We start from the raw sequence: 15839 nt of genomic DNA, 5'->3' as shown, positions 1-15839 counted from the left end.
ATATGAATGTATTCAGGTCTCTATTTGTATTTGCTGGCTTTACAGTGCATGGTAGTTTTCTAAATAATTATGCTGCTTTATTTCCTAGGACAAAGCTGAACTTGAAGAAAGGATTTCTCATTTTAAGGCATACTTGGAAACAAAAGGAGCTGCACTAAGCCAGACTACAGAGTTTCTTCCATTCTATGCTTTGCCTTTTGTTCCGAACCCCATGGTACACCCTTCATTTAAAGAACTTTTCCAGGTAAGTATCGATTTTGCAGAGATGGTATTTATGATGATTTTTCTCATGGGGTGATAAATATTGAATGATGTTTAGTTTGGTAATCACTTTTATTGTTTAACAGAAACTGTACAGTCATAAAAGAACATATATTTGATGGAGGAAGGCTTGTAAGAGTGCTGTCATTAACAAAGTACAATTTTAAATATATATTTTATATTTGCTTGATTCCTAAAAGGTATGCCAGCTTTGTGTCCATAAATTAGAATTGCTGCTTCTCCTTACTTTCCACACAACCCTGAAATATGTATGCTTCTGGGAATCACTATATTGTAGTTCAAGTTCACTTACTTGTTTTGGGGTTGTTGCCTAACCCCACTATTTCTGTATATATAGCTGGATTTAAAGCATGATAGCTAGGCATAAGGAGGCTGAAGAAGTTTCATTTAATGTGGAAAACAGAAAGTCAAGTTTTTAAGTAATCATCCTGTAACAGAAAATGAGTCAGTGTTGTCTGTGTTCTGAGACACTTTCCCCCAGGGAAAAAAAATGCTGGAAGAGCATAGCTGTGCTGAGTGGTTTAATGACTCTCGCCACAGGCATTTTTCCTGGTTAATTCCTTTGTTAAATAGGTTTCAGCCTTTGCCTTTTAATGGCTGCTTCAGAGTTCAGTTCTTAGGCTTGCATGTGCAAGGTGAGAAGAGAGTGTAAAAGTTAGTGTGCTTGAACTTCAAAATAGATCTCATTTGCAGGTGCACTTTCAAGGTGATGACATTCTAGTTATTTTATTGATGAAAGGGTAACAAAATGCCCTTACATTGACTGCTTTCTGGACACCACGCAAGTAGATGGTTATGAGATGATGTCCAAAGCTGTGGTTTGACGTTCTAAAGTATTGGTGGCAATACCTGTGGAGATGTTACAGCCACCGTTTTACCTGCTGATGGCTTGTTCCCACAGCACAAAATCGTGCCATAACTTCTTGGTTATGCTGGAAATGGCTGGTTGTGTGGTTGCACTTGGACTGGACAAAGGAACTGATCTGCTTTATTGCCTGTGAATGTGTGGGTATACAGCTCCCATGTACACATATGCACATCTACACAAATTTGTTTGCAAACACATATAATATTTTGCAGGGTTATATGCTTGAAATGCTTCACTACCCTACCACACAGACAGTTGTGCTGGCTTATCTAAACAGCTGTGGGCAGTTATTGTGATGGGAGGAGGTATCTTCAGCCTGCATTGCTGTCACACACTTTTTTTATATCAAATCAAAGTTTAAGTGATATTTGCCCTAGGGCAGACTTTGGATGTACCAGCTGATGAGGAGCTCCAATGTAACACCAAAAAAAGGCATAGACTGCCATTTTCCTTTGGGACTAGCTATAAATAATGAGATGTACTGGTCGACTTCAGAGATGGGATATGACTATGCTTTTTTAATTATACTTACCAGCTTTTTCTTAATGCCTTATCTAAGACACGATCCTCAGGTTTATTCATAGTAACCCAGTGTCCAAGCTTTTAGTACACTGTCACTCATATTTTCTTGTGGGAATTGTACAGCTCATGCCATGTTAGTGTTGAAAAACAGTTTGTCTTATGTTTGAGAAAGAACAGCAGTGAGTCACTAGTCTACTAAGCAGTGTTCTTATGGCATTTTTTTTTCTCAGGCATCTCGTGCTTTATATAGCTGGAGTTCCAGTCTCTGTAATACATCTTGAAAAATAATATACACTCCTCTCTGCAGGAGACATGGTTGCTTTGGTAATATTCAGTGTACTGTGGTGCACCACTGTCTGAATGCTGAATTGGTAAATGCAGCAAGAAATTCTATATGCTCTTCATCATGGTGAAATAAGGGCAAATCTGAGCTGCGAGAACATCTTGCAACATATTCATATGCAGCAGTAAATTTAGGAAGCTCCTGATACTTGTTGGAAGATACTGCTTTTTCATCTGTTGGCTACCTTTTCATCAAGCAAAAACTAGCTTAACTGAACGTTTGAAATTAGAAGAAATAGTATTCAGTGAATTCTTAATAGTTTGACTTTTTTCCTTAACTATTATTTTCTTGTGCATATAAGACACTGTGACAGGCAGAGAACAGCATTCCAGTCAGTGCCTGAGATGTTGGTCTATTTTTTGTACATGAGTTGTTTTTCTCCAAATCCTTATTTTAGAAATATTGTACCCTGATCACTGATGTCATGTCAATGATGTTTGCAATAGTTATTGACAAAATTTACAATTCCAAGATCTTGTTAAAGTGAAAGATGACTATAGTGATTACTTTTTGAAAACTGAGCAATGGAAAATTATTTATTTTGCACTCGATTAAATCTAAAATTCATATTCACCTTTATCTTTTTCTTAAATTGCTTATATTTTAAAGGTACTTATAATTTAGGGGAAGTTGTTGCATGTGCATACAAGGCACCAAGGCTATATGATAGCTTTACACTTGAAATAAAGCTGAATTGTGTTTTCAGAACTCTTGTTTAGGAATAATGTTGAACTCTCTTCTAAATTTTGTACACTTTTACGGGTAGCTAGCAAACAGTAGCAATGAAGAGAAAATCTCAGTACAATGCTGGCTGCCTTGCTTACTAGTGGAAGGTTGCTGTGATTGAAACAGTACTTTCAGCAGAGCATACATATTTGGTGAATGACTGTCATAATTTGTTTTTCTTTTCTAGGATTCTTGGACATTGGATTTAAGGACAAGATTGGAAAAGTTTCTGTCTCTGACTCTCAAAGCCAGACAGACTCCTCGGCTTCTCACTTTATTTGTATCCTTTTGAGCAAACATTTTGAAGATAATTAGAATTACTATAAAGAAGCAGTATAATTTATTGGAAAAGTGTGCTGTTGAAATTTATTTCAGAATTGCAGTAACGTTGCAGTTCAGTGTTTTTATGATAGGAAACATTGTTTATATTCAACAATCAAAAAAACATTTTGAAAAGGTTATGTAAAGGCAATGTATAGATGTATATGGACCTGCATATTTATTGTATGACCATTCTTTGCTTTCATGTATAGAGTACAGGATACCAGAAGGCACTGATCTGACCTAACTTCTTTCTTAGCATTTGTAAAGCTGTTAGTCTTTTCAATTAGCCATTTCAGGGACTAGCTGAAAGTTTTTCAGGGCTTTTAAGGGTTCCAGAAATTATTGTTTTACTAAACAGCTTGTGTTTCAGACTGTATTGTTTTTCTAACAGTATTGTTTAAGCTTTGTTGTCAGGCATAATTTGCAAACTAACTAGCTACATGACAAATTTTCTTCTCCATTTTTTTGTCAGTACAGTTAAAGGCAAGGTAGAGAGAACTGAACTGGATTCTTTGTTTCTGGCTTTTTTTTCTTTTTTTTTTTTTTTCTTTTTTAAACAGGAAAAGTTGAAAGTCCTTTTCCTGCTATATCTTACTTTATTCTAAAGCAGCATGTTGCCATGGTGGTATTGAATGATGAGCTGGAAATGATACTCCTTTTGTTCCATTCCTGCCCATTTGCCAGGGTGGGGAGCAGTGATCAAAACGCTGCTTTCACTCCGGTGTCACAGACATTGGTGCAGGAGTCTGGCACAGAACAGCTGAAGAAAATTTTCTCTTTGCTCATTCTTTTTTATGGAGTAATAGACTGGCTTCTAACTGACCCCTAAATATTTCTTGTGTATAAAACATCACTTGCCCTAAAACACTTGCATATTTGTATGTTGATTTTTATGTAAAATCAGCGGTTTGACCTTTGGTTTTGGTGTTAATACATTTAGACTGAAGTTACTGTATCTTGCGCTTCAGGACTTGCTCTAGCATTTTAAAGGTCAGCAAAAAGTCTTGGGCCTCCATGCGACATCATACATTGTGCACTTATGAGATTTTTATGTATTTATTATTTATTCTTGCTCTCCTATGAAGCATTGGCTCTTTCTTGGGACATTAGGAATATTTGGCTTGGTTGGGTTTGCTAGTTGGTTGAATTTCTCATTCTGTGTTTCTGGAACAAACACATACTAAAGGATGCATATTTTCCTGAACTGCTCCTACTCATATAACAGAAGGAGAATGGACAGTGCAACAAAGGTAAATACTGAGATGTGGTAAGGATACTCTAAGATTATTAGGGTCTCTAATCTTAGACCCTAATAGGGTCCTTATTAGTGGAAAGTACACCTGCAGTGACAGGGAAGCTAGTGACACATTGTAAAAAGTCCTTTGAAATCCAGATTCCCTTGTCTTGGTGATAGTTATTTCTAGACTACTTGAGGTAAGTAGGGTTGAGCATAGGCATGTACTAGAAATGGGAGAGGGCCTAGTAGTAAGATTTGTATTTAAGTCTTTTCGGTCCTGAAATATGGTAAAAACAAGTGGAGAACTCTGTGCAAAGTGCTTACCAGCTCTCCAATTTTAGTTATGATGAAAGTAAGTTTCCTCAGATTCTCATACCTGCTTATGCCTATCTGCATCTTCCAGATTTCAAATCTCATTCAGTTGTTCCACTGACTGTCTGATTATCTTAGACAAAGTTGATTTTTGTTCTATTCACTCATCCTGTTTAAACTCCTAAAACAGTACATATTGATATCTTCTGTATAAGAATATGTTAAGTATGACTCTCTGATGTGTTGCATTTTTAGGTAAACTTTTCATACACACTTAAGTGTGTAAGTGACTTGGGGCCCTTTAAAAATATTAATTTCATCACTGAATCCCATTAGATGCTGATAGTGCTTAAAATATTTACCTTTTTATAATCAATTCAATAAATAGATTCCCAACTACCTTGCATTCATTTTTTCACTTGACTTTCTGTGTTCACTTTATTGGTAAGGATTTGTATTAGTCCAGCTGGTTTCCTAAAATTACATTTCCTCTTGAGTTATTTTAATCTGTAGTTTTACCCTGAGGATTTTCTTTTTATAGATTGAGTTAAGAAGAAAGTTAGGCTCATCTCCCAGTGTGAGTTCCAGGTATCTTTTGTTATTTTGTGCTTTGTGTTGCATTAGACTTTCACTGAGTAATAGAAAGATCTTTGTGGCTTTTTATTTTCTAGGAGTTACTCTTTATCCTTGTGGTGGACTTTCCTAAAGGCAATAATTCCATAGTCTGATTAAAAAGAAATAAGTACACGATTGGGCCTGAATTATTTCGGGCCTAATATTTTTTTTTTTTATTTGGGCAGGTTCTGTGCTTTGTACAAGTACAGGAACTGTCCTAGTATTGAATCCATGCAGGTCAGTTTTAATTTGTAGTTCTGTTACATGCCTTGGAGGTTGAGCCAGTTTGGACTTTTTGTAAAGGCTACTTGAGGCCTATCTCATGAAGGTTTTGGATCTGAGAGGATATTTTTGTTGTATGCTGCTCAGATCATGTGGGATCCACAGTACCTACTTGCTGTTGGAGAATCCTTACTTTATCAGTGAAGGAGAAATGCAAAGAAAATTAATATGCATCACAAATTAAGAGCAGTATGGCAGGGAGTACTGAAAACAGCCTTTTGTAAATAGTTGCCAGTCATTAGTCAGGCATGATGAAGTACTTCAAGTTTGGGTGGGGTGGTGCCTATGCTCTTGATGGTGTCTTGGAGAGATTAGTGTGTTTACCTTGACTGATTAACCTGCTACAGTCTGGCTTTTTCACCCATTTGCTAAAAAACTTTAATACCTATATGACTTCCAGAGCTATCTGTGTGGCAGTTGTGCTTAACTGACATCTCTCCCATATGTTTTCAGTTTGACTGGAAAGAATTGCAGAACTCTGTCCTTTATTTTCCCCCTCTCTTCTTCCACATATGAATAATAATGGTGGGTATTAGGTCCAGAGCTCTTTTTCCCCGTCTATAAGCTTATCATATATAGAAAGCATTTGTCAGTGTTGGGAGTTGTGTCTGAGAGAGGGAAAGAGAGAAGCCAAAGGTGTTGTGTTACTCTCAGATTCCTGTTACAGCTGCAGTTTGATCACTGCTGCAGGGTGACATAAATATGAACTGCCTCAGAAAGGCACTCTTTCATTTTCCCCAGTCCTGACTCAGATGGCAATGATTTAACATTTTAAACAAACGGCTAAATATTAATTTTCACCTTGACTGGTAGCTCCCTGATCTGTCTGCACAAATGCTGTTATTGGTTATGAGGATATGGCAGGAATGCACAGAAGTGGAGCTGCACAGAACCAGCTCTTCCAACAGCCATCTGTACTTGGGTCAGCTACATGTCAATGATGAAAGCTTCCTGCTCTTTCAGTAAGAGAAATACTTTTTGATTAAATACTTTTCCTTTTTTAGTAAAATTACTCATGTGTGAGAAGATAGTGATACAAAAAATACAAGATATGTCAAGACTTTGCAATTCCTCTCTTTGACTCCCTTTTCTCAGTAAAGACCAGTATTTATAATTGAAGATGCCTGGATTTAACAGGCAAGGGGTATATTGGGCCCCATTTCTTAATTGCCAAAACTAGTGTTCATGAGCTTAATTGAGTTTTGGTTGCGTAGTTTTTCCTGCTGATTGTAGTTGGAAGACAGATTTTCATCACTGGAAAGTTTCCCCACTGGGCTATGAAATGCAAGCAAATTATGAGTAGGTTTATGTTTGGTGCTTCCACCTTTCCTCTGAGTGAAAGTCATGCTCTAGATACATCCACTGGAAATTTCTGAATCAAATGTGTTATATCTCAGTCAAATAAAAATGTATTCCAATTTGCTCATCTAGGCAAAGGAATAAAGTGCTGAAGAGTGGCTAGTTTTGTGCAGTGGTTGCTCTCAGAATCTTAATTACTTTAGGAAAAATATTCTTGTTTTGGAGCTGTATCATATTAAAGCTGTGATAGCAGTATATCAGTGATGGCTGTGGATCAAAAATAAAATCAAAGTTGAATGATTTTTATCAAGGAAGAATAATTTGATTGGGGTTGTCTTGGGAAGCTATCTCACCTCTTCTGATTTTTAAGTTGATGAATATTGATTGCAGCTGAAATGGTTTTAAGAACTAGAAGAATTGTATAAAGTTTGGTGATCTCAGCAGAATTACTTAATGTTACTGGGACCTGTTCTAGTGTTCATCTTTTTTTTTTTTTTTTTTCTTTTACAAATACATTTTGCTAGATTTGAACAGGATCTGTGGCTTGTCACAGCTGCTACAGTTATTTCACACCAGTTTTGGCTCCCTCCTAGAAAGTGTAAGAAAAATATCATTAGGATGGCTTGATTTGCAGTTTGGTATCAGGTATCAGTCATAAATCCTGCAAGTACAGAGTGCAGTGATTCACAAATGGTTCTCAGAAAGCAGTCATTCTTAGAGGGGAGGAGACTGTGAGAGTAAAATAACTGTATTCTTTTTTTTTTTTTTTCTCCACTTAACTTGTAGATTTTGAAAAAATACATATTAGATGTAAGGAAATTTACCTTCTCTGTATTCCATGCTTTATTTTAAGACTGTCAATTTATAGCTAAAGTCTATTAATGCTATTTTCTCTAAAAGATTGCATTAGAAAGGTCATTTTGCTAAATTTTCTGAAAGTAAAAATAAGCTGTTCTGCCTTCTACTGCTTTTAATATAAATGGAATAGGAGCAGCCTATTTCAGAAGGACTAAAATCCATAAGATGTGACAAGTTTTTAAAGCAATTTCCAACATCTGAATTCAGAGCTATCTAATAACATTGCTCTTTTTCATTTGTAATGAAAGCTTTATGAACAGTTCTATTTTTGAATAGTATTTTTCTGGCAGTTTTGTGTCTCTCATGTCCACATGTTTATCACTTTCTGAAGTGGTTTGTCGGAAGTTGTTTGGCAGATATTTGTGCATTAATACATCACTACCTGCAATATAACTAGATTACCACTGTAGAAGACAATTTGTGAAGGCTCTACCAGATAAGTCATGGTGCTAATACAGCATTTCCACTCCCCATTTTTCCCTCTGCTGAAGATTACCACCCCTATGCCAGCTGCCAGGGGAGAGCAGAGTTTTGTGCCTGAACTTAGAGAGCAGGGGAGCAAATGGCAAGGGACAGTTTTTGAATAAGTACACCTAAATTCTCCAGTGCTTGTTTATCATAGCTCCAAGGTATTATATGCTGAGCTTTTTTTTTTTTAAACACAGAACATAACCGTGTGGTGAAACTTTGTACTGTTTAGGATTCTCCAAATGAAGTTCCCAAAGATTTCTGCTTCTATCAGTTATGCTTCACAGTGCTTCTATGTTACAGGAACATATGATCTACATCTTTATGGAGAGAGTGAATTATGAAAGAGGATAATGGTTTCCTCAAAGATCATGGGTAAAATCTGTTCAAAACCAGAATAGGAACTAGTTTTTCTGGTTTCCAGTTTTGCATCTTAGCTACTTACTTTGTTTTTCTTCCCTTTGGGTCTGTTTACACCTAAACTGTGTCACATTGGGCTGTTTGAGATGCTCTACTCAAACCCCCAAAATTTTTAAATCTGTAAAAACGAATCCTACTTCTGTCTGAAATTCTACAGTCAAGCTGATTCCTGCCCATTGTTTAACATAAAGTCCTATGGTAAATATTCAGTCTGTTTGCAGATGGGTGCTATGCCATTTTCACAAAACTAGAGCAATACTGGCTTGTCAGCAGACTAATTTAAAACAAAAAGGGGTACAGTTTTTGGTGCTTAGTTTGCTTCTTTCAACTCTAAAGTAATTGAACCCAAAGGAACAAAATGTATAAGAATGTAATCTTTTCTTGCTGTTTTAATTTAGACAGAAATAAAAGAAAAATTTGAGTTCTCTTCAGAAACTGAAGATATTAAAAGTAACTAATATAGCTTACCACCACCAAGTAAACGATGAAATAACATGAAAAATATTGTGTAGAACTAAAGAATGAAGTAGAGAATTCCCTTCAACTTTGAAGAATTCAGTGAATATTTTAATAGCAGATGAGGAACCGGATAACTTGAATGTTGGTTTGATTGTTTTTTTTTTTTCCCGAGTTGTACTGTTTTCCTTAAGAGATAGAAGACTTAGTATTTACTTTAAAATAAACAAAGCACTACATAACCTAAATATCAGTGGTCTATTCCTATAAAATAGCTGGAGGAAACATCCAGCCTTACAGTGTAATCTAACACTGTCATGAATCTCTGGGTGCTGTCATTCTCCTGCTTTGTTGTTTTGTCTTTGAAGTGGCTGCTTGACCTTTCCAGTTGCTCGGTGTAATAATGGTTTTTACCCACTGTTACTTTAGTGAGTGTAGAAGATAGTGCATGAATCTCATCTGCAGATAGCAAGTTCGGTTTCTTTGGGAAGTTAAGGCAAAAGAAATACCTGTAGCTATTGTGATGAAATGAAATCACACGAATAGTGTGGAATTCTCCTTACAGTGAAATTCCATCACTTGGAAAAAAGTAATTCCACAGCAATAGTTGAAGTTGTCCCTTCCAAGCAGAAGAAATGCTGTGATGCTATTTCTTTTTATTATTCTCTTGACAGAAATGTTGCAACGTCTTCATCAACAGTTAGTGGAATCTGAGCAGAGAACCATGACGTACCTGAAACGATTTAACAAAATGCAGGCAGACTACCATAATCTCATTGGAGTCACTGCAGAGCTGGTGGATTCCTTGGAGGCCACAGTCAATGGCAAGATGGTAAGAGATGACTCAGATTTCCCCACCCCCAGAAAATGGAGAGAGAATGCCACTAAAATGTGATTTAAGCTTTGTAGTTTGAGCATTTCTGTAAGTACTGCGTCTCTTTACTAGTGAAACAGCTCTTTGGATGATTCTTCGATTGCCCCTGTGTACTAGGATAAAAGTAGTGCAGAAGATGGGTTAAACTGTGCTGGCTCAGAAATTTTGAAGAAACTATCACCATCTCACAAGACACATCAGATCTCGTCAGAGTCCCCTTTTGAGCTTTGGCGTCAGCAGTAATTAGAGGGCATTTCTGTGATTACTGACTGCAATCCAGCCTGTCAGAGGTTCCTATAGATTTTAAACTGCCAGGTCTGTTTTAAGTTAACACTGTGGTAGAGGCAATCTTCTCATCCAAAATTTTGGTGAGGAAAAGCTTTCCTCTCTGTTCTATTAAGCTGCATTTGTTAATTTAATTGGTAAAGCGAACTAGGGTAAGACTGAATGAGTTATTCACTGTGTGAAGTGGGCCACACGTATATGACTGGAGAAGGTACAACTTTCTCATGGGTATTTTTTATACAAAGATGATTTTATGCTTCATCTTTTGTGTTGTATTCTTTGCTAGCATGCCTTTGTACCATAGAAGATTATTCTTGTGGCAGATGTTAGTGGCCTCTAGCTGCTTTTAAAGGAGCTGTGAATTGTTAGCAGGGAAAATGACCTAGAGTTCCTGTGCTGCCTGCTGAAAAGTCAGTATATACCATCCTCCTGTCATCAGCATGAACATCTTGTAGTTTGTTACACTGCATCTGGGACCACTGTCTGCTCACGTCATTGCTGCAGGGAAGAATTTGCCTGTAGGTGTGGATTTTGCTTTACAGCTGATTAGGAAAGGTTTCTGCTCACATGAGCTTCAATAACAATAAGAAACAAGTTCATTTGCTGCCACCCATTTCACACTTCACTGCTCTCCAAGGTGATATCCTCTTACCTTCTGTGCTGGAGGAACCAGGCACTGGTTATCTTTTGTTGCGGATGCTTGTTTAATTTTCATTCCAAGCCTTGTGCTGGGCAGTCATTTGGTCCTTCTCAAGTGTGTCCAGCTGAGGGTGCTCTTTCATTATAAAACTTGGTTTCTGTCATTTCTGAATCCAAAGTGGAGTTGGGTACTGAGTAATATTGTGTTGAAGTTACAGCATTCTGAATTTTAAGGGTTTTGTTGTCTCACTATAGGTCTAAGAATATCAGAATTGTCCCCATTTGCATTTCTATAATCCCAGTCCTCTTGTCTCTTTTCTGCGGAAGCTAAGAACTGTTCTGAGATTAAGCAGTTCTATTGTGGTGTATGTTTCCCAGGGGAAAAAAAAAAAAACAAAAACAACAACAAAAAAACCCCAAACAAACAGAAAAACCCAACCAACCAACCAAACAAACAAAAAAACAAAACCAAAAAAAACCCCACTGAGATGTTTTGCACTGAAATACGAAGTGCTGTACTGTGTAATTCATATTTATTCTCTCCATTGTACAAGACAGTTGTGTAAGTTCTGCTCTTTAGCTAGATAACACATCAGCATATGTTTAAAGCACTGTCTAAAGCACAAAACTGCTTCATACTTACTTTTGGACAGCTTACCTTTTGAGGAAGATCTGTATGCAAACATAAGTGTGACAAATTCTGTTTTTCTTGTAGACTCTCTGAAAGTGTTTAGCATTAGTCTTGTGAATAGCATAACTATTCCCAGATGGAAGAGAGTTTACAGTTTCCTTAATTTTTGAACAGAACTGTAGTTGCCCTGCTTGCCTTGTGCTTGCATTGATGAGTCTCAGGTGCGTGATATCGTGCCCTCTTTAAAAAAACCCAAAACACAACCTTTAGTATAGATACACTTGTCTGGTAGAAAATGTGAGTTTTATATAATCCTGTTCTCTCATTATGTTTCCTAATTTTTAGATCACACCAGAGTATCTTCAAAGTGTTTGTGTTCGCTTGTTTAGCAATCAGATGAGACAAAGTGTAGCGCATAGTATTGACTTCACAAGGCCTGGAACTGTAAGTATTAATGTTTGGTTTTTTTACAGTAACTATCTCAAAAGAAAATTCTACTTTAAGCTGCATATTGAACAACAAATGTGAGGTAGTAAAGACAAAACATAGTGTGTCCAAGCTTGGATAAGAATGTGGCAATACATAAGGTTTTGCTGATTCAAATGCTGGTGAATTACATGGTTACACAGTCATAGCTGCATAAGTATGATTAATCTTGTTGTTATGATAACAATAAGCTGTGTGTCTGTTAAAATGCTAACTGAATTTAAAAAACAACAAAAAAACAAAACAACAACCAAAAAAAAAAAAAAAACAAAGCACAAAACCAAAACCAAAAACCCTAAAGCTAATGATGTCCTGAGTGTAGTTTGATGGGACATCTTAGTCAATTTAATTTAGCTAAAAAGGGGTGGTGGTGTTGCTCAGCTCTGGACACATTCTGTGTTCCTTTCTGCTGTCAGTGATGCTCCTATAACCCTAGAGCAAATTGGCTTACCCGGCTAAAGGAGAAGCATCAGACAGGATCATGAGAATAAATGGGGAAAAGAGGAGGAAGGGAGGACTTCCCTTTTTCTTAAGAGCTAGTTGTCAGATGATACATCTAAGTCAATTCGTTGATTTCCATGGTGGGCTTTAACCCTGTATCTAAGGATCATTGATCTTATTGATACCTAGGGTATTTTTCTTCCCACTTCACAGGCCTCTTGTTTCTTTTCAGATGCTGTAGTATACCTAGCTGCTTGTGCCCATTAATGTTCTGCTCAATCTCTTCTGCCTAAATGAGAAGTGAACTTTTTTTTTTTTCAACAACAGAACCAGCTTAGGATAGTTTTTAGTGTCTGTGAAACTGTGCCTGGTGGTGTGAAATTTTAAATGATTTAATTATAGTGTAAGATCTGTTTAGCAGTACAACCTTTCTTAATACCTGGCTTGTTCAAATTTTTCAATTAAGCGTTAACATTAAAACATTTTAGTATTGAAATATTATGTGCCACTGCTTCACAAAGACAAGCCAAAGTCATGAACTGCTTACTGTTTTTGCTATGGCAGGCATTCACGTATAACTTTGTAGTAGGAAAGCTTTGTGAAGTATCAGAGGAAAAGCAGAAGAAAATAAGATTCTTGCTACTTGTTCTAGCAAAGGTTTTTAATAACAGTGATGCTATGGGTACATTTTGTTCCTCTTGAAAATCTGTTACAGAAAGATGAGGAGATAATAAAAATGTTCCCTTTTCTATGTGCTAATATTTTCAGATAGAAATATTATTCCTCATTGCTCTTCAAGCTGTTTTAAATGTCCTCACTTCCTTGTTTAGAACTCCTTTCTCTGGCTTGCCATGTATTTCGGAGGTCCACTCTTAGCAGCTTTTACAGGCTGCATATCCCAGGGTTTCAGGAAGGAACCAGGATCACTGTTTGTCTGCTACCTCAACATTAGGGGCTGTCTGTAACTCCTCTCTCCTCAGATTTACACTATGTCCATGGTGCATGGTTATGCCATCTTCTACCCCATAATGTACCTTCCTCCCCATCTTCTAACCAACAATTTTAAGGAGTCTTCCCTCTTTCCCTGCCAATGGCTTTCTGAGATAATGCTTTACGTACCCCAGTAGTCTTCTGCATTTTTGCCATCTGATGTTGGGGGTTGTGTGTATCTCCCAGCTCCCCTTCCCTGTACTGAGATCATCCAATCTGTACAGCCACATGCCCTCTTCTATCTGTTCCTGCTCTCTGCTTGCATCAAGGCTTCTCTTTTTCTCCCGTGATTTCAAGGTGCTCCATTTTGCACAGGCTTTCACTCTTACTATTTTTTTTTCTTTCTGTCATAAATTGATCTTCTGATCTCTTGAACACTGTCAGGAAGGGGGAAGACAGCAGAGTGTCATCCTTATGCAATGTGCTGATTTTTTCTGCAGAAAGTGCAGAAGTGGCTGAAGCTGTGTCTTCACTGATACAAGCTGGGTAGATTATTGCTAGACTGGATATGTCTTTCTGTACCCCTCTCACATATGATATTTTAGCATAAACATCTGTCCTTGTACATTTTAGCCTTTAGGTATAGACATCTGCTTCCTTCTCTATGAAAAAAGACTTAAGAGTTTTGAGAACAATAAGTGATCATTGAAGAAGTGGGTAAGCAGCAGTATATAAGCACAGTATTTCAGCCAGAATCTCTGTCACTGAAGGATTTTAAGACCAAGGTAAACAAACGGTTAACATTTATGAGGAATGGTTGATGTTTGGCTGTTCCTCCAGGACAAATTAGGTGACCATTCAAAATCTCTTGTAGCCATACTTTCTCTGTTTCCTTCTACTAAATAATGCCTAACTGTGAAATGACTGTAGATTTTATGCATCATGTTTATTTACTCCTGCTTCTCTAAAAGCATTTCTGCTCTGAAAGTGCCTTTGCCACTATATTTATGCCACTGTGGCCGCTTTAGCACAGTCTCCAGCTATGTAGATAGGTGACAGAAAGAGGATTTGGTGATGGTGGATTTTTTTCCCTTGGGGAAGCAGATTTTTACCTCCCTTCTGTCCCAAATTAGCAAGCTTAAGCTGAGTAAAGCTATGTTCTTCTGGCACAGTTCTATCTATTTTTAAACTAGGCCTTACTAGTAAAACTATTTCTGTGTCACTTTAGGGCTCCTTTACCCACACTATTTGAGGTAGTTGCTGTGCCAGCAAAATTCTCTAGTGAAGGACCAGGACAGCTATAGCACTTAGACTATTCAGATTACAGGTTTCTCAACTGGTTTGGGTCACTCCTTGACAGTGAGTTTATAGTAGCTACCATGGTTGAAATGTAATGTTGTTTCTATAAGTAGACCCACACACTCAAGCTGTCTGAGGCATTAGCGAAGTTTTGGAAGGCTAATCACAGTCGTCTTCTTCTTGTAGACCTTCACTGCATCATAACCAGGTTTCCTCATCTTATTCTCTTATCCACACTCAATTGATCATATTTTTTTTTTTTATTTCTCATGTATAGTGTTCTGGTTTTATACAGGAATAGCAAACATCTAGAAACACAAATAAGTGTAAGAAGAAAAATTATATATATAGCTGATTTTCTGAGAAGAAAACTGAGACTCCTTCCTCATCATCCCAAAATACTTCTAACCACTCCCTGACTGTGTTGATCCAGGAAGCCAGATGAGATAGACTAAAAACCAAATTCTGACTAGTGCCACTGGCCACTAAGGCATCCCATTACTTTTTCTTCAAGGATTCTAAATACCTCATTGTTATACGCTTAGATGTTATTGTTCTATCCTTAAGTGGTTTCAGGTTTTTGCATAAGTTTTGGAATAAAGCTGGAGGCACCGTGACCTAGACTAAGTAGTAGCATGAGTTTGCAACATCTGTGCTGGATTTGTGTTGGAAGGTCCCTTCACTTTTTGCTCATAACTAATTAGAGACACTAGAGTGTGGTCTTTCCAGCTACTTCATTTCACAAAACTTCTGCTGTAAGGGACAGTCACCTATATAACTACAGAGGGAAAAGTCTAGCAGAGGGGCAGCTCATTCACTCATCCTTACCATTAGGTCACTATATAGGCAAGATAAGTGAGAGATTTTTTTTAAAAAAAAAGTCAATGTCTAAGGAGTTTTGGCAGGCATTAAATATGGTGGTTTGGTGGGGTTTTATTCCCCACTTCGCCTTGAGTATTCAGGATTTGACCCTATCTCACATTGTTGATGTCAGGACCAGACCCTTAAATGAATTAGTTTTAGTGAATCATTATCTAAATACATGAGTAGAAAAGAAAATCATGAGTAAGGAAACTACTTTGTTGTTGTACTGACATGCAGCCTTAAATTTCTACCACTTTTACTTAGGGGGTGAGTGGATGTGCATTACATAGTTTGGAAAGAGGAGGTGCTTGAGTTCCTAGTCAGCTGTATTGGCACAAATCAGGACAATCCAGCTTTGGGAACAGGTTCTAAGAGCAG

At 37.2% G+C, this 15839-nt stretch overlaps 1 protein-coding gene across 3 annotated transcripts in view; it reads left to right on the top strand.

The window, feature by feature from the left end:
* Positions 1 to 15839, top strand: part of ARMC9 (armadillo repeat containing 9) — a 64924-nt gene that overhangs the window by 3892 nt on the left and 45193 nt on the right. For all 3 annotated transcript variants that reach the window (XM_042796013.1, XM_042796011.1, XM_042796018.1), the window contains exons 5-9: positions 89 to 244; positions 2929 to 3021; positions 4291 to 4315; positions 9687 to 9844; positions 11787 to 11885. In XM_042796013.1, coding sequence (XP_042651947.1) covers positions 89 to 244; positions 2929 to 3021; positions 4291 to 4315; positions 9687 to 9844; positions 11787 to 11885 — 531 coding nt within the window. The remainder of the gene's footprint in view (positions 1 to 88; positions 245 to 2928; positions 3022 to 4290; positions 4316 to 9686; positions 9845 to 11786; positions 11886 to 15839) is intronic.

This window comes from Tyto alba, unplaced genomic scaffold (genome assembly GCF_018691265.1).
Source record: "Tyto alba isolate M040663 unplaced genomic scaffold, T.alba_DEE_v4.0 Super-Scaffold_10, whole genome shotgun sequence".
Taxonomy (NCBI): domain Eukaryota; kingdom Metazoa; phylum Chordata; class Aves; order Strigiformes; family Tytonidae; genus Tyto; species Tyto alba.
Note: the sequence above shows the minus strand (reverse complement) of the source record. Positions and strands in the feature narration are given on the sequence as shown.